Source organism: Lygodium microphyllum, chromosome 5 (assembly GCF_053477565.2).
Source record: "Lygodium microphyllum isolate KBCC chromosome 5, Lygodium_microphyllum_v1.1.10, whole genome shotgun sequence".
NCBI lineage: Eukaryota > Viridiplantae > Streptophyta > Polypodiopsida > Schizaeales > Lygodiaceae > Lygodium > Lygodium microphyllum.
Window position 1 is genome coordinate 38,637,840 of NC_141139.1, and position 27,479 is coordinate 38,665,318.

Here is a 27,479-nt window from a genome sequence, read left to right on the forward strand (position 1 = left end):
GACTCAAAAGTTATGGCCGAAATATAGAAAGTGTAATCAAGCTGCCATAAATGTCCACAACTTTTGCAACATGCTCAGTATTCACTCAAAATGGATAGAATGGATGCTCCTCAGCTTAATAAGCACTCAATAAGGCTCAACTAAGCCCTGCAAAGTTCCTCCACAAGCTAGGAGCAAGTTGGAACAAGCCGGAGCAAGAAGGAAAGACTCAATGCATACCTTGGGAGGAAGAAACAATGGCTGCTATGAAACCTTGAGCTGAAGCTTTGAATCTGGATTGAAGCAAAGGATGAAGCTGCTCCCTTGCATTCTTATGTACATAAACGTCTTCTAGCTTGCTTCTGAAGCCCTTCTCATACTTGTTTTGGAATTAAGCGTTGGCTGGGGAAGGTCTCTTTCTCCTGCCTGTGAAGCCATGAAAATGTGAATAACTCTTTGATCACCATGTCCAAAAGACCTTGCTTCCGAAGCATCTATATTGTGCTTCAAGAAAGAGTGTCCCACTGCCTGGGAAGACCATTTTTTATCATCTGGGACAATCTGCTGTCCAAACAGATGAACAGAGTGGATCTCAGCATCTGTAGTCTCACGCTCAAGTTCTTCTAGCATCCCTACCTCGAGCTGATGTGAAGCATCTCTCTGGAAGTGCAAACTCTCAGACCAACTGCTTACACCTTCTAGAGACCATTCATCAAAGCTCCTGGCTAACAGTCACAATGTGTGATTGGCTTTCCTTTATTCAATAGTCACTCAAAGAATAAAGAATAAAGTGATAGTGATGAGTATCCCTTGCAGTGTAAAGTGTGCAGTCACAGTGCATGGAGTAAATACAAGGCGGCATCGGCACAAGCCCCTTCATCCCCCATAGAGCCAAATATCCACTACATAAATGAAGTGCTCACCTTGTATTCCTTTGTGATCCATCCATTGTCCATGTTGTAGATGCTTTTGATCCATCCATCATCCATATTTTAGACGCTTGATTGCTCCCATCACCATATCATGTGTGAAGAAGGTGGATGTGATAGAGCGGGGCTTTGGTGGATGGGGAATAAGTGGCTAGTGTGGAATATCGTATAGTCACTCTACATAGGAGTGCCATGTCTCTGGGTCACTGATGGGTGTGTTGTGGCTACATCTCTGCTCATGAATAAATGGTATAGATTGCAATACTCTATCTCCTCATATGCTTGTCGTCCACAATGAGTCAAGGTCTTCATTTGCCTGCGAGCTTCTCTCTTTGTAATGGTTCTAATCCTTACTAAATGTGAAGATGCTTGTATAGTTGTTTTCACTCATCATTGTACCATTTGTTTTGAGGTATGATGCTTGATTGGGTGGATTTGCTAGTGTACATTGAGTGCGGAAAGCTTTGGAGAGCAATCGAGTGGAGGATGGAGGTGAGTGTTAGTTGGAACCACATTTTGGGCACAATCCTCATTTTAGTTGTTCTTTTTAACATTTGCATGTGGAAGAATCAGGATTTTTCTTTTATGAAAGGTCATAATTGAAAGGAGCCAAGGCAAATCCCTTTTTGCTTGCAACATGTTGTATTGAAATGGCTCATTTGATCACACTTGATCACAACACTCAAAACGGCATATTTGTGGCCTAAAATATATTATTTTTTCTTAAAAGGTTCCGAACTTTCAATTTTTGACCATTAACAACGCATCCTATTCCATCCAGACTTTTTATGTCCTTTTCAAGTTTGGCTTGAAACACCACGTGGCACTGTCTCGGGATTACAAAATGTTTCAATCTAAGAAACAGGTTTTAGGAGATCTTGACCCTATTTTGGCATTTCTCCTCTTTCTAAGTGCCGTTCAGGCTGTTTTGTGTGTCTACTTACTAGGCAGCATTTACATGTTGTAAACGATGCCTTTGTTCATCTACTATTGTTTGGTTGTCTACATTGATGCTTTTTTGGTTGGATTATCGGGAAAGCTGATCGAACTTAAATGTTTTTAGTTGTGGTCTTATCAATAAGCTAAGCTATGGGACTTGATTGAGGGTCTTCGAGATAGTTCTTGTTAGACTTATGAATTTTTTCAAGCTTTGCATGCATCCCTTGTGTGGGAGAATATGATGAGGTTGCAAAATGCAGATGGTCACATGGTTATGGACCCCCTATGTATTGTATGCATGTGTCGGGACTACTTTGCGAATCTTTTGGATTTGTAGCAGGCATGTTCTCCTCATGTTGCTGACACCCATGGAATCTTTGGTACCTTGGTCAAAGATCAGGTTCCCAAGGACATGCAAGACACCTTGGAGGCTGATATTTGTAAGAGTGAAGTTACGGAAGTTTTGTTGCAATTGCCTAATGATAAAAGCCTTGGCTGGGAAAGTATTACCAATGAATTCTTCGAAACCTATGCACCTCTTTTGGCAAAACCATTGGTGGCCATGTGTCAATAGGTTCAGTTTTCTAGCAGGATGCCTTTATCGTGGAAAGAAGGGATGATTGGGTTGATCCCTAAAGTTCCCTCCTCTTAGAAACGTACACATTGGAGACCAATTTCCTTGATGGGCATTACGCATAAGATCTTTGTGAAAGTGTTGGCAAATCATCTTCATAAACATCTATTTGGTTTTGTGCATCCTTATGAGTATGGTTTTATTAAGGGTAGAAACATTCTCTGCACAATATCCTAAATGTGTAGATGGCCATAGATTATGCGTGACGCACATAGGAGGAGGTTGTTTTGATGTAGTTGGATTTGGAAAAGGCTTTGATTTTTGGGAATGGTATTTTCGAGTGGATCTCATGCAAACCATGGATTTTGGGCCTCATATGTCCACATTGATCTATTTTATCAATATGGGCGCTCCTTCCAGACTCCAGTGTTATGCTACATGGTGGAGTCACTAAGCCCTTTTCCCTCACATGCTTGGTCCGACAGGTCTTCCCATTGAGCCTACTTTTTTTGTGCTTGCTACTCACTCCATTCCTTCTATGCTATTGCATCTTGTTAATCTAGGACAACTGGCTCGTTTATCTCTTCCTTCATACCAACATTTTGTTGGTGACACCCTAGCTGATGATAAACTTATGGTTTTGAAAGGAGATGCTTTTAACCTTCACAAAACTTTAGTGTTCGGGAATTGTTTGGACATGTGTCAAGTATTCATATTAGTGCGTTCCTCAGTGAGTGAGGCACAAGGTGACTCAGGGCATCGATAGAGTTGTTTTGGCATTGGACCAGAGGTTTCCTACGAGGTGAATGCTGCTGCAGAGGGAGAGAGCAGCTTATGTAAACCTGTATTCAGCTAGTGGGAGGGAGGTGATGGGAGAGGCAGTTGGGTGGGGGTGAGACAAGCTGGACAGGAATTGTCAAGTATTCATATTAGTGCGTTCCTCAGTGAGTGAGGCACAAGGTGTTTGACTCAGGGCATCGATAGAGTGTTTTGGCATCAGACCAGAGGTTTCCTACAAGGTGAATGCTGCTGCAGAGGGAGAGAGCAGCTTATGTAAACCTGTATTCAGCTAGTGGGAGGGAGGTGATGGGAGAGCAGTTGGGTGGGAGTGAGACAAGCAGAAGAGACAAGCCGGACATGCCATTTGTTTGGGGGGGGGGGTGTGCCTGAAAGCAGTGTGTTCTGTAAACAGGTGTGGACTGGCAGAGATGGGGGCAGGTTGAGCATAGTGAGCACCAGAGGCAGGGCGGCAGGCTAGGATGGGTGGGGGTTGGTGGTGTGACAGGAGGGAGGGGTGGTGGTTGCAGCATTTCCTTGGGCAGCTGAGGATGTGAAATCTGTATTGGGAGGATGATACTCCTGAAACTGGAGCAGGCTGGAAGAGGGAAGGCAGAAGATGGGGGAGGGCAGAAGTGGCAGTAGTGCAGTGGCATACCACCCAAGCAAGGGCAACAGCTAGTCCTTTCTTTCTTTCTGTATTTCTTTGTTGCTACCTTCTTCAAGGCATGTGCCATTGCATCTAAAAATAGTGAATGCAACATTTTTTGCATGTGCCTTTGTGAAACGGTTAAGTCTCTATAGTATTAATGACTTGCTAAAGAAACTTCTTAATCTATCCATTGGCAGAATTGATATTTAGACAGTTTAGGCGTATTTCTGTGAAGCCTACTGTTCTTTAGTACTTCTTTTCCCCAAAGAAAGAGCATTTCTAGTAATAATACTGTGGGAAACCCCCCAAACAGTAAAGTACAAGCTATACAAAACAAGCCTTGCGAAGGACTACCAGGTACATAAATAAAATGGCGGGTTAAACTAGTAAGGTGGGCCGTTCTTTGATGCTTATATATCGTGTACATTGTGCCATAGCATTTCTGCCAAAAAATCAGAGATTTTTCATATGATATTTGCAGTGAAAAGGAACTACACCATTTAGTGGTGGGTTGATTCTTATTTTAGACAGGCATATGATTGCCTTAGGTGCCATGCAGGTTCCCTGTCTACTTTGATGACATATGCCTTCGAATGCTGCCAGTCCTTCAACTGATTGTTTTCAGATTAATAGAACATGATGCCTTGGACATGGCAGAATCACTTTTGGATGTTTATGCCCGCCTCCTTGCTTATAATCCAGCACGTTTTACTTTTGTTCGTGATACCCTTGCTTATTTTTATGGTCATCTGCCAAGCAAGTTTGTCATCAAACTCCTTACTAACCTTGACCTGACTAAGGTATGCAAATCTCAGCATGTTTACTCTGGTTTCTGAAGATCTTATTAAATGGTAAATTCTTGACTTACATGTGTACCTGTGCCTCACAGATACCTTTTACAGATGCATTTCTGCGTGATATGCCGACATCGAATTCAGGACATCTCTTTGTATCTGACTATTTTTCAAATTTATTGATGAACCTTGTGAACCTTGTTTTACCTCCATTGACATTCAAACTATCCACGGATACGTTTGGGGGGCTATCTGCTTCTGGAGTAGCCAAGTCTCAAGCAGGCATAGCATCTACAGCTGCATCAAATCTCCCTGAAGTTCCTAAAGTGTTTTACCAGCATCAGGATCCTGGAAGTTATCCACAACTGGTACTTGAAACAACAGTTATTGAACTTCTTTCCTTGCCACATCCGCCCAACCAGATTGTCTCTACATTAGTCAGTATTGCCGTTCGAGTGCAGCCTTATGCCCAGTTGCATCCACCATTGCAGCCACATGCAGTGAACAACAGTTCTGGTCATGCAAATGCTGCAAATCCCAGAAGCCCTCTGCATCCAACATCTCCTTCATCAGGTGGTGTTGATTCAACTGCAAATGTGTCAATTCCTGTGGCAGGGTCCTCCACTGTTGGAAGCATACACCAGGCTCCTGTTTCATCCTCCCTGATGATCCAAGCATGTGGTCTTCTGTTAGCACAGCTTCCCACCCCATTCCATAGTGCACTGTACGCAGAAACTGCTCGAATATTTAAGGAATGCTCATGGATGACAGATCCCAACAGATCTATTTCTGAAATGGATGCTGCTTATGGTTATTCTGCATGGGATCCAATGTGGGCAGCTGAAGACGATACCTCCACTATCATTGGTACTGACCTTCCTCTCAGAGAGTGACTTGTTTTTAATAAAACCCTCAAAAATAAAGATCCTGAGGTAAAATACAGATTTCTGGTATTGACTTTTTAAAATGTAATAAGATTGTGCTATGTCTACTGTTTAGTCATTGTCTTCATAGTTTACTGTATGTTTTGGTCTACATGTTAGTGAATCTACAAAAATTTAAAAATCTGAATGTGATTTGTTTATCTTGATCTTTCATCTCAACACAAGTAGTTCCCCGCATTTCTGATGATTGTCTGTCTTTGTGCATGCTCCTGTCCTTATTTCTATGTTTTGCCTCATAGACTCTCTCTCTAGTATGTTCTAACATACAGAAAAGATGGACATGTGGTACAACTTCAAAGTTGAGAATGATGTCTAGCAATTGTTATAAAGGAGCTGATAGTGGTGGAGCTTGTTTTGTTAGGGTAGAACTTGAGAAGTCTGTGAGTCTCTTGTGCACTGACTGAAACTGCTTGGGACTGGGTCAATGAATCTTGGTGTCTGTAAAGCTCCTCAAGGTAAAGTCCATCTTGGCCAAAGGAATGCCAGAACTCTGCATACTTGCTTCCATCCATGAGTTGGCAAGAGGCACGTGCCAATTTGTGGATCTTTTTGCTGCAGCATCTGTCTTCAAGCAGGAGCCATGCTGTTTATTAGTAGACAGAGAAGTGTCTACCCAATATCTAATTCTTCCCAAAGAGCAAACTTGAAGGCTATAGTAAACGCTAAAAAGATAGCACCCTTCCTAGGATCAACCCTACTCTTGATTAACCACATCCATCACAAAGAGCCATTGTTGGACTACTCATGTCCATGATTTTCAAACAGTAATACTTCAAAAAGCATTTCATTGGATAAAACTTCCGTGACCAATTTGGTGAAGATCAGGGATTTTTACTTCACCCATGTTGCTTTCCTATAAGAGGGGTATTGGTAGCTCATCAATGGTTGACGTGACCAAGTTCTCTATTGAAAAGGCAACTTGCAATGGTTTATCTCATGGTGGGCAGGGCATCTGCATATTTAGTGCTCTGTTATCTCCACCAGGATTTGGTACCTCTCAGCGTATCCCATATTTTTGTCCCTCTTCAATGTCTCCATGTCTCAACTTGTAGCTAGTGGTAGGAGGTCTACATTCAGCCTACAGGATACAACATTTCAAATGACATGCATCCTTACCTGAGAGATCAAGCTAACCTCAGAAAAGCTGGAGAAGAGCCCTGTTATCTCCACCAGGATTTGGTACCTCTCAGCATATGCCATATTTTTGTCCCTCTTCAATGTCTCCGTGTCTCAACTTGTAGCTAGTGGTAGGAGGTCTACATTCAGCCTATATGATACAACATTCCAAATGACATGCATCCTTACCTGAGTGATCAAGCTAACCTCAGAAAAGCTGGAGAAGATGGTCCTTGGCCATCTGTGTGTCCATGGCTGAGAGACCATGGCCTCCAAATTGCACCACCACCATTATTGTAAAATCTAGATGCACCTGTTCTGCAGCGCAGCCACACTGAAATGAACCATTTAAGGGGTTGACACCCCCACGAGAGGCATGGAGAGGTATGGATCCCACAATAAGCACTAGTAGCCAGTCCATGCAAACTAATGTTATGTCTCTCCTTTTGTTGTGGGTTACTATGAGGAGTGTAATGTCAGCTCATGAGTGTTTGTCCTAGAGAAGAGAACCTCAAGAATCACCTCAGGGGTAGCAACTAGCTCTTCTCTAAGCACCTCTTCTGGTACTGATGGCTTGTGGCGTATCATACTGTTAATCGTCAAAATCATCAACCTCTCCATCCACTATGATGATCAGGTTCCAAGTAACAGCTCTGTACATCATCGCTGTGGTGATTTGAGTAACAAACAGTGTTAAATCCATCCTCATGTAATATTTCCCCCGCCCACTTGGCATAGGAACCCCCCCTTTTTAATTAGACTTAATTGAAATTTTTTTATCACCCTCCTCCCTGTTGTCGCCGAATAGGTGGCGGGGGGAGGAAGAAGGAAACAACGTCGATGATGAGGACGACGTGGAAGGGGAGGAAGTAGGAGTTGACGACGCGAGAGCTGGAGACGATTAGGAGATGAAGAGGATGACAGCGACGATGCTGAAGATGAAGACGACGACGATGTCGATGGGGAGGAGGGGCACACGTGCGCCACCTCTCTCCCCCCCCACCACCAATCAAAGAAGAGGATGCCTTGACCTGCTGTTGATGCCTTGGCATGGCACAAAGAGAGAGAGAGAGAGAGAGAGAGAGAGAGAGAGAGAGAGAGAGAGAGAGAGAGAGAGAGAGAGAACGCGATGGAGATGCTGTCGCCTGTGCGTCTAGCCCTAACGCGGCCTGTCTGACTTTCGTGTTGCCTTCTTCCCTGTCGCGAGGAGCTCCGTTGACCCTCAGTTTGCCCAGGGACTGGTGACGCCGTCCTCCTGCCCCTCGTCGCCTGACTGGGTTGCAGCAGCGCCCGCCAGCCATTCAGCAAGGGAACACATGGGCGACAGCTTGGCGCCCCCCACCTGAGCCGTTTCACGATTGCCTTGCCCTGGGTTCCGCGCTTTTTGAACGAACAGCAGGATACCGAGCCAGAGGCGCCACTCTTTCTCCAGACCGGCACGTTCGTCAGCAAACCACTGTCAGGAAAATTAGGGCAGACCCGTGCAGAACAGGGGAGCAGACACGAGCCATAGTGATGACTGCTCCTGCACAGTAGCTTTCAGACGGATTGGCATCTGCTAGGCTGCTGTGCACAGGCTGGAAAGAGAGAGACAGAGAGGGAGAGAGAGGGAGAGAGAGAGAGAGAGAGGCCTGTACCCCTGGGGGACTGCGACCTGTGAGCCACCCCTTCGCATTTCAGCTGCCTGCCGCCTGTTCCTGCAGCGATTGGCAGAGAGAGAGAGAGAGAGAGTTCTTGGCAACGAGAGAGAGAGAGAGAGAGAGAGAGAGAGAGAGAGAGAGAGAGAGAGAGAGGGGGACAGGCAGATAGACATTTTACAAGGACAGATCTGTGCCGAGGAGGCAGCAGATTATTGAAGAGCAGAGACTGTAGACAGTGCATCCTGCTGCTGCAGTGAGGGAGCGAGCGAAAGAGAGAAGACAGCGGTATGGCTGGCCTGGATATGGATTTTCTCGACCGGACGGTGGCAGCCCTTGGCCCTGATTCCGATACCGAGGAGCCGGAGGATATGGTGCCATGCACGGAGGAGCCGCCTCCGGGTTCTGAACTGCCGCCGGCAGGCAAACGCTCTAAGCACACTTCAGACGAGCCAATGGGTCCTCAGGACCGTTCCTATGCGCAGGTTGCCTCCGAACCTGTGGATTCGCAGGAAATAGACTGGGAGCATTTGCTGGACTTTGCCAATACTCTGCTTGGCGATTATGTCCAGCATAATAATGAAACTTTCTCTGCTGCGGCTGCGGATGATGTGCTGGAAGCGACAGTGGACCCAAAATCAGTCTTGCAGTCCTTCTCGGTGTTCTATGACCGTGCAGTTATACTTTTTTTCACCGGCAGGATCCCAGTGCTCTCACATATTCGCCAGTGGATGCACCACTTATTGCAAGGGGAGTATGTTGAGGAGATCTTCCTTGGCCCTCGCGGCTTTTATGAGGTGCTGTTGAAATCCGAATCGCATCGAGCTGAGCTACTGTCCAAGTTGCCACTATTCTTTGACCGCCGCTTGGTCCATGTGGTACCATGGCGCCCTATGGCTGACTTCCAGCGTCTGCTTCAACGCGAATGCCCGGTGTGGGTGGAAGTGGAAAATTGTCTAGCGGTATATTAGCCATTGTTGAAAGATGCGATGGCGGTTGTGGGCACAGTGCTGGTTCCCCCCAGCCTCAGGGCTATGAACCGAAACCGTCTATGCATGTTATGGGATACGGCCAGGAAAAGGCCTGCGTGGCTTCGCCTCAATTGCGCTGGCATGCATCCTTTGCATTTTCGCCTGAAATGGGGCAATTTTGCCGGACACTGCTTTTCATGTGGTAAATTAGGGCATTTTGTAGCTGAATGCCCGGAACGGCAACTGTCTTCTGAGGAGGCGCAGGTTGTGCAGCCCAAGGATGATATGGTGCTTGATGCCCAGACACAGGATACCTTTCAGCCCCCTACTGTCATGGAAAAAGGTAAACAACAGGTCCGAGCTTTGGATTCTCCTAGCTCTGATTGGATTGAGGCACGACAAAAAAAGGTAAAAAGTTGGACGCGTACGCATGCCCGCTCGGTCTTCTATCAGCTGGTCCACCAGCAGGTTCCGCTTGATATGCAAGCCTCTTTGGAGGCGGATATTTGTGAAGAGGAGGTTATGGATGTGTTGTTGCACCTGCCTAAGGATAAAAGTCCTGGTTGGGATGGTCTCACTAATGAAATTTTTGAGCACTCAGCCACGCAGTTCGTAAAGCCTTTGGTGGTCATGTTCCAGCAGGTTTGGGAAACAGGGGTCATGCCTTCTTCATGGAAAGAAGGCCTCATCAAACTGATCCCCAAGGTCCCTTCGCCGTCAAAGCTGCAACACTGGAGACCAATTTCGTTGATGGGCGTGATGTATAAAATCTTTTTCAAAGTGCTGGCAAATCGGCTTCACAAGCACCTTCCAGCTCTTGTGCACCCCCTCCAATATGGTTTCATTAAGGGACGCAACATTTTGCACAATATCTTGAATGTGCAAATGGCTATTGATTATGCGAGGCACTCCAATCAGCAAGTGGTCTTGATTCAACTGGACCTGGAAAAGGCGTTTGACTGTGTGGACTGGTCTTTCCTTGCAGAGCTTATGTCTGCTATGGGCTTTGGGATCCGCATGTCCCGATTGATCTACATCATTAGTACTGAGGCTTCTTCAAGAGTTATGCTTAATGGTGGGGTCACAGAGCCATTTCTCCTTGCACGCTCGCTCAGACAAGGCTGCCCTTTGAGTCCTCTCTTCTTTGCCTTGGCGACTCACCCGGTCCTTTCAATGTTATCCTCCATGGCGGCTTCTGCCCAGCTGGCAGGGTTATCTCTTCCTTTGGGGCAGCACTTCATTAGCCAATCCTTGGCTGATGACTCCTTTATGATTTTGCAGGCGGACAGGGATAACATTCGCAAGGCATTAGATGTTTGGACGCTCTTTGGTCAAGCTTCTGGTCTTCGCATCAATGCCTTCAAGTCAGCCATTCTCAGTTGCACGGAGCCTGATTTAGAGTCATTAGGCTGGCAGGGCTAGGTGGTTTCTCGTGGCGCGATTGTCAGGCATCTTGGATACCCATTGGGGGTGGATGTACGGCCAAAGGCCCTGCTGGAGTGGATTTCACACAAACTGGCCGCCAAGTTTATGTATTGGAAGTCGCAAGCCTGGCCGTTCCATGTCCGCCTCAAAGTGGCTCAGACAATTATGCTACCAATGCTGACGTATTTCCTGCCATTACTGCCATGGACGCCCAGTACTTTGAAGGCTCTTACTCATCCCATTCGTTTCATGCTATGGAAGAAAGATTCACTGCAGGCAGGCATTTCCTGGATTTCATGGTCACATGCATGTACCCCTAAGCGCATGGGTGGTGGAGCTATTTTGGATGCAGAAACTCATATGCTGGCTCTTCGTTGGTCTCTGTTTCGTGCCATGTGTGTGGATCATCACCCGTGGACCATCATAGCCCGTTATTTTCTTGAGGACAGCGGCCTCCGCCAGGGTAACACACGCCTTCGAGCCTCATGGTGGCATGTCCTTAATGCTGACGCTCGTTTCTCCAGTCCCTCTTCCTCTTTGTTAGTGCATTTGGTCGGCTCTTGGAAAGTGGTGCTCCAAAAGGCCCGTTGGCATCCTGTAGGGGACCGCGTGCAGACAAATTCTTTTCAGCTGGAATTGTTGGCGGTATTCACAATACTTTCATGGGAAGATAAACATCAGCTCAGACCAAGATTTAACCGCATGGCCCGTTTGGGTGTGACTTCGATTGCGGATGCTACCCTTGCCACTCGCAATGTCCTTGCATCATTTCGGACTGCTAGGAGACTTTTCAGGATCCCGCGCGGATACCGTGATTTATGGGGGAAGCTTTCCTCGGAACTTCAGGGTAGGCAACCCTTTCCTGCCCTAGCTATGGATCGCCCTTGGCAGGACTGGGACCTTGCAGGCCGGTTGAGTCTGGAAAAGGCCTCTACTAATCAGGTGTATCATCTTCTCATTAAAGATCACCAATGGTTGGGCGTGAAAGTTAATGCTGTTTGGGGCCTGCGGAAATCACTGTCATGGTGGCAGGCAACGCTGATGGAGGGATGGCAGAACAAGACACCTTTCAAATGCAAGGTCTTTCTGTGGCGGGTAATGATTGGTAGTCTTCCTCTTGCTTCGGCCCTTTCCAAGCGTCGAATCTCGAATGGCACTTGCTTCTTCTGCACCACTTCGGCAGAATCGGCCCGACATCGTTTTCTTTCTTGCCCGCTCGCCAAGAATATCTGGTCACTCTTGTCACGAATCTGGCACGCGGTGGTGGGGTCTTCACTGACTCCCTTCGATTGGGTTTTTGTGCGCCCAAAGTATCCCACACCACCACCGTTACATATGAAGATCTTATTCCATTTTTTCAGATACTGGGGATGCTGGCACATTTGGACCACCCGAAATGCTTTTCTCTTTGATTCGGCTTCTAATGTACCGCGACATATTGCAAGGCTTAAAGGGCTCTTGCATTGGCAGCTAGATCTCATCAGGCACTCTGACTTGCTCCCTCGGGAGGATTTGTATTCCTGGCATTTGGCAATTGCCTCTGGGTCCTTGCCATGATTGGTGTAACTTTTTAGTATCCTAGTCCGGGGATTTCCCACACGTTGGCCTATGGCCCTCGTGCCTCTTGTACTCGTGTAATCATGTAATCTTGTACTTTCTTCGTAATTAATACAATTACCTTTTACGAAAAAAAGAGAGAGAGAGAGAGAACCTTCTAGAAGGTTCCTCCCTTTCCCCTCCTTAGAGGGTGGCCACACGTACTTATCTTCTCCCCTTTCTCGTGATATTGTTTTCCACCCCGCAAGCTTAATTCTCCCCCCCAATTGGCCTCCGCTATTTGAGTAAGGAGCTGCTGAAGTCTTGCAGAAATCGCGCCTAAAAGAGAAGAAGATCGAGAATGGCCCCCAAGCGAAGAGTGTCATGTGCGGGTGGCAATTTCACAATCCGCAACAAAGCCTCAGGCGAGGGTGTCACTGCCAAGACAACTACGGTACTGGGTGTAAATAATACATTTCTAAGTTGTTAGCTACTTGCTTTGATTTCCACATGAGACACATCAGGCTTGTACTATGCTACACAAGAATAGATCATTGAAAATGATAGATTTCATCTCTAATATTCGATAGATGGGGTTTGCGAAGTGCATATATCAAGAGAGGTAAATTGCATCTAGATGCCATGCGACAAATTCATACATAGCATAATCAGCATATAAGGTTCGCAAGGTTACCTTGAGGGTTATGCACATAGACAGTATGTCTGTGATGACAAGTTGCCATGGGAATAAAAGAATGTTTTTTGAAAGATGATATTAGGGCTGAATGCCTTGTTTGTGCTTGATTCTTAAATTAATTAATTAAGGAAAGGTTCTTTGCACGGGTGGATCACCTCTAAGATCGCACTGCGGATTAACCCGAAAAGGGCACTGCTCAATTTATGGGCCGAAGGTTGAGTGGTGAAAAAACCAACCATGGAAATGGTATTTCACTCCTAAGCAACTCGTAGGTTAGGTGGAGCTCCCCTTGCCAAGTCTAGAATGGAGGACCTCCACGGCCCCAACATCTGTGGCATTGGAAGATCCTATTCTAGATAAAGAATGGAAATTGTGGTGCCATGTGATTTGGATCAATTACTTCTACATGGCAGAAGGGACATATAATTTCTCCTGTATGGGCAAGAGACAAAGATTAACTTGAAAATAAGTTAAAGAACTTGTTTGTCAAAAGGACTGCTTGCTTTGTTTTCGCATCTGTGCTATAAATTACGGAACGAATCCTATTCCCTAAAAGGCTTAATTAAGAAAGTTGATTTTAAATGTTACATATAAATGTGGTAGGTCCTAATTAAATAATTAAAGAACGCTTATTGAGGGAAGCGGGTGGGCGGAGCCCTCGATGGGTCCGTCCTACGGCAAGGTGGTCCCAAAAAACTAGGAGGCTTCTCATGAGGTTTTACTGACATCTAACTTTAGTAATTGTTAGGTTAGAACCCCGATTTATGCCGTTTTAGGGGACTGGAATGGGACTATGCCCTATGGGTAGAGAGGTTGAGCAACGCATCCCTCTCGTTTCCCATTCTCTTTGAACCAAGTGCGGCATGGATCTGCTTCGGCTTGGGTATCTCTGCGTAAAGTAGGATGTCCAGGACCCGCTAGAATGCTGTCAAGAGACCTTGACCACTAGGAACCCAAATTTTAGGTCGATCCTAGTGGGTTTGGCTGCGAACATTCCGTCGCGAGGTGGACTCGAGAAACCCTAGGCGACAAACCTCGTAACATTCCATGGGAGTGCCGAGTAGCGTGGCTTAGGTTTGGACCACTAAAAACGTGCCCGGATAGCCAATAGGTAGGCATGTTACACCTCTACTGAAGGGAAAATCCCTTTGGAGAATTCAAATTATCACATCATCATCAACATATGGTAAAATAGAATCAAGAGTCCTGAAAGCAATGGTATTGTTCTCACAACTGTCTATGAGATCAGCAATCTTATGAATATATAGTCCAAGGATGTCAGTGAGAGGGGGCAGCCCTTCTTCATACCAATTGTAAATGTAAGGCATCCCACATGGCCCAATACAACACCCATAAGCTGTAAGGGTCCCCATACTATAGTGATGTTTCTCCTATTTGTTCAGCTGCCTTGCAGAAATCCAGCAAGGACGCATTATATCCTCTATCTTTGTGCCAGACCCTCAATGATCGCATGCAGGGTGCAATGTGTGGCAAAGGTAGGATATCCTTGTTTGGAGTCAGCTTGTCCAACTGCTTTTTTCCCATGGCTCATGGTCATCTTTTCAACTCAAAATATGAAGTGATTATTGGGTGAGTGAGGGATGGCTGATTGCGGTTTGTGGTAGAGTTGGGGACAAGGGGTAGACTTGCTTCACCCTTGTGTTGTTCTTGGGGCCTTACGTGATGAATGATTACCTCATGTAATGCAAGCATCATCGTGACATGAAATAGTTGGGGAACAGGGGCCAGAGGGAATGACGTTCCCTGATGGGCAGGGACAGTGGATGTGCTCCATCTGGCTGAAACGTTCCAGCCCATGTTTTCAACAGGTCTTCCAGCTGAGGAATGTTCCACCAGAGAGAACCTTGCAGGGAATATGGCATTCCAGCTTGCTTGCCTGCCAAATAACCTTTTCTTTTGGCATCATTCATCTCCAGCTCCTCTTGCCCTCCATTCCTTACACCTTTTTAGTAGGATATACTCATTTTGCAGCATTGACTGCTCTTAATGTATGATGCACAGTTCATTTCATCTTTAGTAGTGCAATATGGTGTTTTGGGTATCTCTGAATACTTGTGAGATCATTGATGTCAGAATTCTTGAAATTGGGTGAGTTTACTTATTCTTTAATGTATTGTTCCCTCCCCGTTCCCTGAACGGGGCTTCCCATTCGTAGTAGGCCATCGTGTTCCCCATTCCCATTCACTGTTCCCCATTCCTAGTAGCTATGGTAAGTATCCCTTATATCATCTCTGCTGGTATCTCTTCATGTCCTGGAACCACCTCTTTAGCCTAGCTTTGGGCACATTGAGTTTCATTCCATCCAGTGCAGGTGTGCTCATAGTCATAATCTATTAACATAGGAAAAAGAACCAAGATAATGGTTGTTAACTGTACATTTAAGAGCAAAATTATTTGTGAGATAGATAGGAAACAAATCTCTCTCTTTGGTTTGCAAAAATCCTCAATCATAGCCATTCACTGTTGTGTACATAAAAACATGAAGGTGACAGGTTATGCCTTACCAGACAGAATTTGGGAGGAGTTTTTAGGCGAGATTTGCAAAGGCCATTATCTGAACCTGGACATTTGTTTCTACTGGACTTCATGAATTCGCTTGAACCATGGTGAAATGGAAGATGAGGCAGCCTCTTTTCATCGATCGTCACCTGAGATCAGAGTTGGGTGGTCACGTGCTGGGGAACAAAGGTCTTATCTCTCGGGAGGGAGATTTTCTACTCAGGTTGCCTCCACAGTGGGAAAGTGGTTTTGTTTTTTGGAGCCACTGGAGGACCTTCATTGGCAAGGCTGCAGGGCCTTAAGGGACCAGGATTATGATGGAGAGAATGATGGAGGGAGCTCCCCTTGAGTGGAGACTGATATAGACACTTCTTAAACTTTGGGACTAGCACAAACTGTGTTTTCCCCTCTCAGTAGCAGAGAATGGAAGATTGATGAGAAAGGATTTAGATAAGATAGAATACATAGGTTGCTATCATCAGAGCATCAGACTGGTGACTCACTGAGATCAGAACTGGTACTTGCACCTAGACTGCATGACCTGTTTGTAAATTTGTTTGATGGATGGAGATTCTAGGCATCACAGGAGATCACTTGAAAGATTATAATAGGATCAAGGGGAGCTCATATGGAGAGACCTCTTTCAGGACAGGCCTAGAGACATTGCATTCTTCTGATATGGTACCCACATCTTGGAATCATATGAGTAGGACATGAGTGGTACCAACTGCTTGGCATTTGACCAGACAGGACATTCCACTAGTGATCTTGGCAGACTTCTGGAGGAGTTGGCAGTTTGTTAGGCTGGACCTTCATATAGTTGGTTGCTCATAGAGTCTAGTAGTTGGCTCTTGGTTAGGCCATGGTGGAGCTCTTGCAGACTCTGTTAGATGTGGGAAGACAAAGAAGATTTGAGGGTGTTGTTTATGGGACTGCCATAATGCCATAGTGCGCACTGCAAAACAGATTCCATGATGGTCATGTGTGGCTCAACAATATGGGTCACTTACCAAGGTCCAACCTATGGTTATCAGGATATCAAGGGAAATTTATATTTTCTTGCATCTGGTCAACATCTGAGCAGGATTTCTTTTCTTGAATTTTCACAATCAGAGGGAAGTGCCATAGATGGGAGGGTTTGGAAACATTATTGCTTGCTTTATCAGGATTGTGAATGGAGAGAGGAGATGTGTGCTGTTCCTTTCATGGTTCCATCTACTTGGAGTTTTCTCTTCTACCAACATGGAGTTTTTCCCTCCTGCGACGGATCATGCAATCTCTCTCTTGATGCTATCATGGCGGCGGTGACTTCTATCCTTGCTCTTCAAATAGGGATGCTTAATCATCTTCATCCACATGGTTATTGGCACCACACAAAGACCAATATCTTTAGGCTCCTCTTCCTTCTTTGACATTGACATCTAGGTTGAGAGGGGGGTCCTACCCTTCTTGGTATTCTACAGGTTTTGGCATTTGTATTCAACATTGGTCTCTCCCTTTGTTATACCTTTCCCTATGCATTGCATTATTTCATCATCTTTGTACTAAGGTGCTTAGGCAAGTGAACAATTTTTCCATGAGGGACACTATCCAAGTGGCACTTGCTGCATGAGCATTCTTCAGCATGTAGCATAGTATGCATCCCATTGTTCAAAGAACCATTGGATGGATCCTAAATTGTTTCCATCAATGGATTACACCACAATCCTTTTTTCTATAATACTTTATCTCCATTTCCGTGATCATCGACATTCTGGAGTAGTTGAGTAAGCTTGTACTATTTTGTGATGTGTTGGGTGTACCATTCCTACTTACATCTTCTGGGTCACTGTTACTTAATTGGCCGCCACCCCTAAAATTGACTTTCCACCACCACCACAAAAAAAACGAAAACAAGAGAAACAAAAAAAAAAAGTTCAATGTGGTTCAATCCACCTTTGTAGGACTTAGTAGGCCATTGGGGGCAACTAACGAGTACCCTTTGTCTGATGCCTTGTCCTCTTTGGGGTGACTATTTGGACTCCCTTGGTAAGATAACCATCGCCTTTGTAGTCTTGGTAGGCCATTGGGCAACCGACATGCACCCTTTGTCCGATGCCTTGGTTGCTTTGGGGTTGGATGTGTTGGGATAAACATCGTCGACTTTTTCCTTTAGGCTGAGCTAAAACACGCTTTACAACTAATTAGCATTTTTAAACTGTCCCAAAACACACACAATTAATGAAAAACACAAATTTGGCGTGCAGTTTGAGAGAGTTTCAATGGTCCCTTAGAACCCTAATTTTTTGGGACACCCTTCAATATCTATAAATATATAGGTTTCCCACCATTCAGCCTTATCTCTTCTGTGCAGGTTTCTCACCCTTGTGTGCAGATCTCAACCATCTATCTTCCACTATGTGGCGGTCCAACCTTAGCGACTGTTTTGATGTTGTTTCTCCTATCATTGTTTTATAGAGACTAGTAAAGTCTCAGTGGTTTGCAGCATAGCATTGGAAGTATATTTGAAGGTTAGAGTATTTGAAGACTCTTTTAGGAGTGTGATGGACAGAAATGAAAAAGACAAGCCATCTCAAATTAGAAGCTACAGATGTTTGTGCATTTTATATTGTGTTGTAAGGTGCATCTCCGGTCCATATATATCAGAAAACCATGGTTGTGTTTGGTCAGCCTGAAGAACTTATTGGTTAAGACTGAACTAAAGAGTATAGAGCCATATTGCATGTGAGTTATTTGCTTACAAGTTATTCTACAATTGAACAAACTACTTAGCACTTGATTATACTGTCTCAGTGATCGTATAATATTGATGTCAAAATGGTCTGACAGAAAATATAGGCTTCATTTAGCCAATCAAGAATGACACATAGGAAAGCAAGTAAAAGCAATGGCAAGCTTGGGCTTTTTTTGTGAAAATTGGTACAATTTCCGGGAAGCTCTCACAGATGCTCATGTGTACATTTACTGACAAAGGTCTGTGAGTTGTTTTGGCTGCTTTGTCTAATGGTGAGTTAATGTGTGCTAGCTAGTTTTATCAAAGAATTTGTGTCCTTTTAATAAAGGATGCTCATTTTGCTAAAGTTTGAATAATTGAATGGCAAACACCCAAACAGGTTGTAACCTTACCCAAAAACCAGATTTACAATCAATTCCTAACAAAAAGTGCCTATTTCTGTTTTTATGCCAAAATCTGCAGGAAATTCTGTGGCATTGTTACATGCATTTGCTGCCAATCTATCATTTGAATGGCTTGAAGGGATGCATGCTGTTATAACCCATCAACGGCCAATTACTTCTGTTGCACAGTTACGACTTGCATTTCGGGTCATTGGACCATTACTCCCCCGTTTGGTTATCTCAAAGCCATTGTTTCAGAAGGTTGGTTGTGGTGGTTTTTTGCAAGCAGTTACAAAAGCTATCCAATTCTGAGCTGTTGACTAACACTTTGTATGTCTTGTCAGACTCTTGCTTTGCTATTTACAATTCTGGCAGATGTTTTTGGACAGAAAGCACAAGTTATGTCTTCAGTCAGTGCACATGAGATTTCTGATCTCGTTGATTTTCTGTAAGTAATTTCAGGGCTTTGTGTCCTTTATCTTTGTTCTTATTTCTTTGGTGGGAATGATCATTTGCATCAACTGACAAAAGACAGCTAGTATCTATTTGGGGTTGCTGGAGTACTGAAGTGGCCTACCATCTCAATTTGAACCTATCGCAAAATTTTAACAATCATCATATTTCACAGAACAATGTATCAGATAATAATCTGTTGGTAGTGGTGAAGTTTTAACTGTCAAAAAGTTATTTCACAATTTTCTTTATCGGTGAAAGTTGACAAAATGGGGCATCAAATCGAGTGTGTTAGTTTAATATCTGATTCAATTCTTATTTTTGGGTATATGACACTAGACAGCCAAACTCAAGACCTCACTTGGGTTCCACTCAGGACTAGAATGAGATATCTTGGATGCCATGTGCAGATTGACATTACTTTAGAGCAACACTTGTTGGCACCTCTTCTCTTGAGCATCAGACAAAAGCTCCTACATTGGAGCTCCACAAGGCTTTCTCTATGAGGGAGAGTGGTGGTTGCCAATTAGGTTTTACTTATGACTATGTGGTATATCATTTCCTGTTTTGGCACCCTCTAGGTCATGCATTAGCTAGGTGATATGCCTCGTTAGGAATTTTATTTGGTTAGGAGGAGACAAGAACTGGACCAAGGCAAAGGTGGCTTGGGATGTTACTATTCATTGATTGAGAAGAGGCTTGGGGATCATAGACCTAGACAGTCAAATCAGAGCCTTATTGGTTAAGCTCATTGTCAAGTGTCTTCTTCTTGGTGAGAGTCTTCAAAGAAACTTCTGCTTTGGAGGCTACAACCTGTTGAACCTATACTTGGAGAACCATAGCAATCTAGTATTCATTGGATTTTTCAGGAGATCAGGACCAAAGATGTGGGTAGGACCTTTGCAGTTGGATTCACATGTACTAGCATTAGAGCTTGATGTTTCATCTAGCCCCCATCAATCACCACAAACGACAATTGAAGATAAGAGGAGCCAACCTCTTCTCTTCAAGAGTACTTGAGATTAGAGTCTAGCCACACTCTTCAATAGAGGGCTTATCTTTCTTGGGAGAGACTCTCCATGTAGGATGCTTTCTCACTAGGAGAATACAAGGTCTCAAAGGTGGTAGAGCAAACAATATCCAACCAAGGAGCAGCCACATGAGGGAGGACCACATCTGTTGAAATCATGGAAGAAATCTGCCATAAGAGTAGTCCTCAAACACATTCCACATTACCACTAATACCCAAGGCTGAGTCAAAAACAAAGGCATTACGGGTATGCCAGATGTGCCAGAGAGCTGTCCATATGAGAAACTGGAAAAGGTAGCATAGTCCGAATGCAAAGAAGACAATTCGCCAAGACCCAAGGATGGATGGGTGTCCGTTGCTGACATGTTGCCATGGTCCACACACAGGAAACAAAGCTCCAAATTAGTCTCACCAAAGGGCAGGAGATGAAGATGTGAATGGGTGTCTCATCACAAGTAGTGCAAAAAACACAATGCCCTCATGAGATCTTGTGGGCACATAGAACAACATGAGTAGGGAGACCACCGATAAGTAGCCTTCACACAAAAACTTTCCCCTAATAAAGGAACAGACCTCCACAATTGAAGAAGTCTATCCCACCACTTCTCTTTGCTATCCCGGGGACGACAAATCTTTTTACTTTCTCAGTGACCCCATCACTTGTCCTCTACCATCTTGTTGTAGATTTGATTAGCCGATGTTTTCTAAAAATCTTCTCATTTCACAAATATCCAATCCTGCCACGATGAAGCAGGCTGAAAAGCGGGCAATGGATTATACCGCCAAAGCCGGTCCTGCAGGTCAACTAGATATGGCTATAGAGAAAGGCATTGCCATTTTAGCTCTCCCTCCCTCTCTCTCTTTTTGTTTACTCAGCTTTGCCTGTCACCACTATCCGTGGTCATTTCTTGCAGCAGAAGTAAGCAGTAGCAGGGGGATCTTCCCCCTATGACCTTCAATTGGTACAAACCTGAGGCAGAGGGGGAACCTGTTGGGGAACCACTTAGATAACTTCCACGTTGATTTAGCAGCATAGATGGAGAAGAAGACAACCTTTGCTGCAGCACTCAGCCTCCATGCACCTTCAGTCCCTCTACGAGCAACAAAACCTTGGCCATTAGAGGCTTACCTTCTGCAAGAACTAAAAAAAGTTCAAGGAGAGTTAGCAGCAATGAAACAAGACATGGTCAGGAAAGAGGAACACATCAAAGAATTGCACGAAATGCTGCAGAGCATGAAGGAACAACAAAAGCCCAAGGAAGAGCCCATGATAGAATCATTACAAGCAGAATTGACCAGCCAGGTACAAAAAGCGAATTCAACAAAGAGGTTGGGCTAGTAAAGATCTCATTTTGGAAACAAATGTACTAAAAGCATAGTTAAACAAGGTTGTCCCGCTCATAGTCCAAGGGGAGCCCATCAGCATTATTACCTTTCATTTTTATTAGAGAGCCTAATTGTGCTCTAGGACTAAGGAGAAAGTATTCAAACTTGTCTACTACTATACTAAGTATAAAAACAACTGCATCTTTGACTGGGATCAGAAGCCATGACAGCATTAAATGCTACAATGTGCATCGTGCTGATTGCCACATGGAGATTACAAATGGCAAAAGTGCTCACAACTATACAAGCAAAAACATTTGCATTTAATATTGTACCCAGGCGCCATGACAATATTTATGGCTGCAAATCACATCGATTGAGCTAGGAAAGCCATGACTGAAATTTCTGCATCAAAGTCTGAGACAAGGCTGCCAGATCCGCAATTTTCCAGCCATGATATACAATTAAGATCCCTATAGCTGCCACAGCTGTGAAAGTTTCTGCTGTATCTGCATTTTGATGCAGCAAATTGACATATGCTGCCTTATGATATCAGTAGACAGCAAAATGAAGCATTTCAGCAAGTGTACTGGAGTCAAATCAGTGCCAAATCTTCTCTGAAAGTTAATAGCAAGTTGGGTCAATAGCGGAGCTCCATGGAACAAAAGTTTGTGTTATCATATCAGGTCAATTTGAGCACATAGGGAGTCCAACAACAAACAAATTGACGAAGTGTTAATTTGTATATTTCTTAGTAGCCTTTGAATACAATTATTTGTCCTTGTTTTGTTCTAGTGTGTCGATAAAAGAATGAAATAAATAAAATCTATAATAAGAAAATATGGAAGGAAAAGGGAAACACCAATAAAAAGGGATCAGTCCATGGCTGATCTAGATATTGAATTGGAAGATGTCACGAAGATATGAATTTTTAACTTAATGTTCTTTGGACACTTAAAGTTAGGATACTTGAGTTGTGCACATGTGAGATTAAGTTAAACGTGTGTCACGTTGACAATTAATCCTAGTTTGGATGGTGGAGCACATTGGCAAAAGTGTTGTGGACAAGTGCCAGTGGGATACCTAAGGGACATTAAAAGAGGTCCTTCAAAATGATCTTGGTATGATCTTTGGTGTCATATTATAAGAGGTCCTTCAGAATGATCTTTGGTGTCGTAGGGGCTAGGATTTAAATGATTTAATGTCTTGAACTAAGGTTTGTGGAAAGTTCAACACTTTCAAGTTCAAAGAAGTTCGGAATTTAAACTTAAGGTTAAGCATGAGCAAACTTTGGGCATAGACATGTATTTTCCAATTTTCGTTGATTATTCTAGCTTGGAAATTTAGTCTAGAGGTTGAGTCTGCTTGGACAGATCTGACAGTTGGCTGTTTGCTATGTTTGGGAGCCATGCAAGGTTCTATGAGGCTGTTTGGGGGCAGATTGGAGGGTGGACATCTCAGTTTTAGGCAGAGAGAGCATTGCTATAGTACCATGGTGGCAGGGCAACCTGTCCTAAGGCTGATTCTGGAGCCCTTAGATCAACTAGCGATCATGCATGTGTGACAGGACATGGGCAGGAGTTTTCTTCCCCCCCTCAGTGATAGGTGGCAGCAGAAGAGCAGGGCTCCTCAGCCATGTTGGGATTTTAAACCCCTTTCAAAGTTGTTGGCACCATCAGAGTTACTATTTGAGAGGTGCAGCAGCGAACTTGATTTTGACATTTTTCTAGGCAAGAAATGGATGGTGATCACTATTTAAAGCCCAAATTGCAGAATCTTCTCTTTCCTTCCTCTTGTATCTCATTTATGCTTGATGCATGTGTCATGTGGCGAAGAGAATTGGATACTTGCCTTAGATTTGAATGTGATGTGTTCTAGATTGCTGATTTTCTGTTCTCGATGTGGTTCCAGCAAGGATTAGGGTTTGCATGGCAGCATTGTGATACATGCATGCACAATGATTGTGGAAGGTTGCTAATGTGAGTTTGGTCAGCAGATAAGAGAATAGATGGGATTCTAGTCCTACAAGCGGGCTGATTTGCAAGCAACAGTAGAGGAATTCAATTTGGCCCTCACTAACGGTGGAATCAAGGAGATTATGGACTCTTTTGACTGCTGGTTACAGAGGACAGCAAAGTGTTCCAAATGTTGTAAGAGATTTGATTCAGTCAAAAGAGGAAGAGGGGATTCTTGGAGTGCTTACCTTTTGTCCAAGGCAAGGCTTGACTCTTCTCGATGTTTCAAGTCTTAGTTGGACAAAAGCGATTTTGGAATTAATGTGAAAAGAAGTATAGCAAGGGGTGCCAATCCTTTGGGGCCAATCAGGTGTTCGTTACTGTCAATTTCATGGGGCTTTCTTGCCCAATGTGGTAGGAGTGTTCTCAAATGAATCAAATAGGCTTTACCTAGCCCTATATGAAACGTTGTGCCTATATCATAGGGCAAAAAAGGGTAACATTGTGCTTTAATTACATGTGTGGCTTTTCAACATCCATGTGGCAACCATCTTTGGGCCCACATGAGTTAGTTAGAATTCATGGCTTTGCAAGAGGACATGGGCTTAGAGTCATAATACATGACTCAGCCCCACATAGATTATAAACTCTGCCCGTGTCCAAAAGCTTGAGCTTCCCCAATTATCTAGTTAACATCAATATGTTGTAAAAATGATAAAAAGACAAGAGAGTAAACTATGAGATGCTATGGTGTCTAATTTTGAAATTGAGACATTGGATATAAAGGCTAGTTCGATTTTCAAACTATAAACATGTAATATGGATAGGATCCAAGGGAAATATTACTCTAGAAAAAGTGGATTTGGAGTTTTGAACTGCCTATAAAAAGAAACTATCGTTAAAAGACAGAAAGGCTGTAGTAATTCAAGGTAAACACGGTGCACTAAATTTCTTCTTAATTTACTCATTTGAATTTCAAAGACAAATGGACAAAAATTATATGAGCTGTATATGAATTAATCTTTTTGCTTATTGAACAAAACTTTTCTATTTTGCAAGCAGATCAAAATTTTTCTGTTCCTCTGAACGTGGTGATGAAAGTGATTTGATTGAATTGGTAGAATGAATTTGAGGATGTCTATTGCCTGGTGGGTTACAAACTGAGAGGGTGTTATAGACCATCCAATAAAATTGATGAGGGATACTGACCCAATATCTAAACCACTCTTAAATTTGTCTAGTCCCCTTGAACAGCTCACCATTTTGTCAAAAGCCAAAATCAATACTTATTCAGCTTTGGTATCCAAAATAAATGAATTTACTGATTTGGAGGTAATCATTCTCCATTTCTCGGAAGAATAAGTAGACCTAAAAGCCAGCTCTCTTTAAGCTTCAGCTAAACAAGCAATGTCCCTTCATATGCTTGAAGTTAGTTGGCAATCCATAAAGTTTGTCATGCATTCCTTCTGTTTAATCCCTCCACCAACTTGCGGAACCTATTGCTGAGCAATTTCAGACATCTATTGTAGCAATTCTCTGTTGTTAGGAGTCTGAAAACTCCATACGCTTTGACATCACAGTCATTTACACATTAAAGTCTGACGCTTTATTTGAGTTGTCAATGTTTACAACTTTACTGCACAGTGGCTATGTTGCACGCTTGGAAACTTTGCCAAAACCCTAAGTTTGACTTACTCCTCGAGCATTGAGAGTTTATCTGTTTGAGATGCATCTATTGGTGCTTGGTCTGTACTCCAGGTTGGCATCTCCAGCTGCACATTTCTCTTGAAAGTCACTGAATATGCATAGACCAGATGATTGTAAGATAGACGTAAAAATCATAATTTCACCGCATATTTTATATTTAGATGGCAAATAAAGGGTAGGTCTAATAAATGGATCTTGAATACTCAATGACCCCTCACAGTAAATGTGATCTTGAGAAGCATTGGTGTACAAGGAAAAGGTTAATACGGGATCATTGTTCTTTGCTACCCTCAGGGAAAACGTAATGAATGGAGTTTTTGTGATTAAGAACCAAATGCTCCATAGCATTACCAATGCTAGTAGGGCCTAAAGCCGGTTGGCAATACACAGAAAAGATTCTAAAGTATCATTAACACTAGTATATGCCCTAAAGCTGGTTGATGTTGACATAAAAAATGGATAGAGAAACTGTGCCTTTGACAATTTCCCTTGTGTTATATCTGCTTGGAAGTAGCTTACATCAGGGAAGTGCACTCTTGAGTCTTGCCTTAATGCCAGGAAAAACTCTCTTTATTGGTTATATTTTTGACATCCTAACTACAGCTGCCATGTTCACACTCGATAGCCAGGGCTTAAGGAATTGGTTGAAGCCACATGTTGTCAGTTCAAGTTGTATCATGGGAGTCCTTTACAGGGCCATTTTGTATTAGTATTTTACGAGGGATTCTTTATTTTGTTCTCATCTCAACGCATTGATGTTACCTCAGGTTTAGAGCCAGTTCAAGTTGTATCATGGGAGTCCTCTACAGGGCCATTTTGTATTAGTATTTTACGAGGGATTGTTTATTTTGTTCTCAGCTCAAGACATTGACCTCAGGTTAGAGCCAGTTGGCGTTGACATAGAAAATGCCTAGAGATTCTGTGCCTTCCACAATTCCCTGTATGTCAGATTTGCTTGGAAGCAGCTTGTGTCAGATTCAAGTTGTATCATGGGAGTTCTTTACAGGGCCATTTTGTATCAGTATTACCTTGAGATGTTTATTTTATTCTCAGCTCGAGATGTTGATGTTATCCTAGGTTTAGATAATAGAAACCTTTGTTCCTCCTCACCTTTGTTACAATGATTACAGAAACAACTTGTTCTACTGAAACAGAAGCTTAAGCAGGCACAGCATACACAACTTTCTCAGACAATGGCTTTTAATTAGAATTTCACGTTCTGAAATTAGTTGGTTGTGTTCTCTAAGTTCAAGCATTCAATGCAAGTTTCGTCTTATAAGTTTCAATTTTTTTATAGGCACCATGCTGTTGCACTAGAGGCTCAGACAAGTGGAAAACCAAGACATGAAACGTTGCTGCTCTGTAGCAAAGCTGTTGAGCGCTTGCGTGCAGATCTTCAACCACATTTCCGGCACCTGAGCATGGACACCAACAAATCTATTTATGCAGCGACACATCCCAAACTGGTTCAAAGGCCACCGTCTCCTCTGATCATGTAGTTCTGTATGGCTCATTCAGGAGGATTCGGTTGTGTTGACAAGTCCACTCAGCAGTCCTTTGATACATAAGAAAAGATCCACAGTTTATCGTAAGATTCAAAGGCGATATATGTAGATGTTCTGTATGCTCTGGACATAAATCTTGCCAGGGATATTCGTGCACTAACTTGGTAAGGGTTTTAGATTTTCTATAGGTTCTTGATTTCAGCTTGGATTCTAAGCTTCTTTACTGCTAGAGAGTAGTGATTTGTAGCACCATATTCCAAATATAGGCCTTAGCTTTCAACTGAACAGCATTTGAATCTGATTGTGACTAACTTGTCCGAGTTTTGGATGTGAAGGTTGGTTCACGCAACACACCACAATTGTATTTGTGAGGTATCTAGCTACTCTTTATAGAGTTACTTGTACTTCGTATTTTACCTCAGTGGATTTTTCTCCAAGATATTAGTAAATTTTGTTTTCTTGGAAACAAAATCTAGCAGCAGTACAAAGTGTATCTGCAAATAATGGCTTTCAATGTATTTCACACAGTTTTCCATTACTCTTAAACGTTTTAGAAATGTAATGTTTCATAGTTTAAAGTATCTATCTTGTTGATTCTATATACTATGGTGTGAAACTCCTAATATTAGACTTGTCTCCTTGAAGGATCTATCTTCTTGTTGTACTGGATTTCATTCTACACAATTTGGGGTGCAGTTCCTCATATTAGACTTCTCTGTTTTCTGTCGTGTCTCCATGCTCTTTAATTGTTCGTTTGTCACTCTTAACTCTTAGGAGCCTTTTGGACTATGAGTGCTGGATGTAACTCCTTGATTTGCTGTTTCTTGAGGCGGTTTTTGCAAAGCATCAATTCTTTCAGTTCTCCCATGGGGAATGATTTAACATTGCACTGTTAG

General features: G+C 43.4%; 1 protein-coding gene across 2 annotated transcripts in view; it reads left to right on the forward strand.

Moving 5' to 3' along the window:
- Window positions 1-26,977, forward strand: part of LOC148035705 (mediator of RNA polymerase II transcription subunit) — a 192,920-nt gene extending 165,943 nt beyond the window's left edge. Inside the window, exons 17-21 of one of the 2 annotated variants that reach the window (XM_087677714.1) lie at window positions 4,410-4,650; window positions 4,740-5,511; window positions 18,687-18,868; window positions 18,952-19,055; window positions 26,376-26,977. In XM_087677714.1, the coding sequence (XP_087533840.1) occupies window positions 4,410-4,650; window positions 4,740-5,511; window positions 18,687-18,868; window positions 18,952-19,055; window positions 26,376-26,577 (1,501 nt within the window). In that variant the 3' untranslated portion in view covers window positions 26,578-26,977. Of the gene's footprint in view, window positions 1-4,409; window positions 4,651-4,739; window positions 5,512-18,319; window positions 18,497-18,686; window positions 18,869-18,951; window positions 19,056-26,375 lie in introns of those variants that run through there. The other variant, XR_015690864.1, reaches the window with a different exon arrangement.
- The last annotated feature ends 502 nt before the right edge of the window (window positions 26,978-27,479 follow it).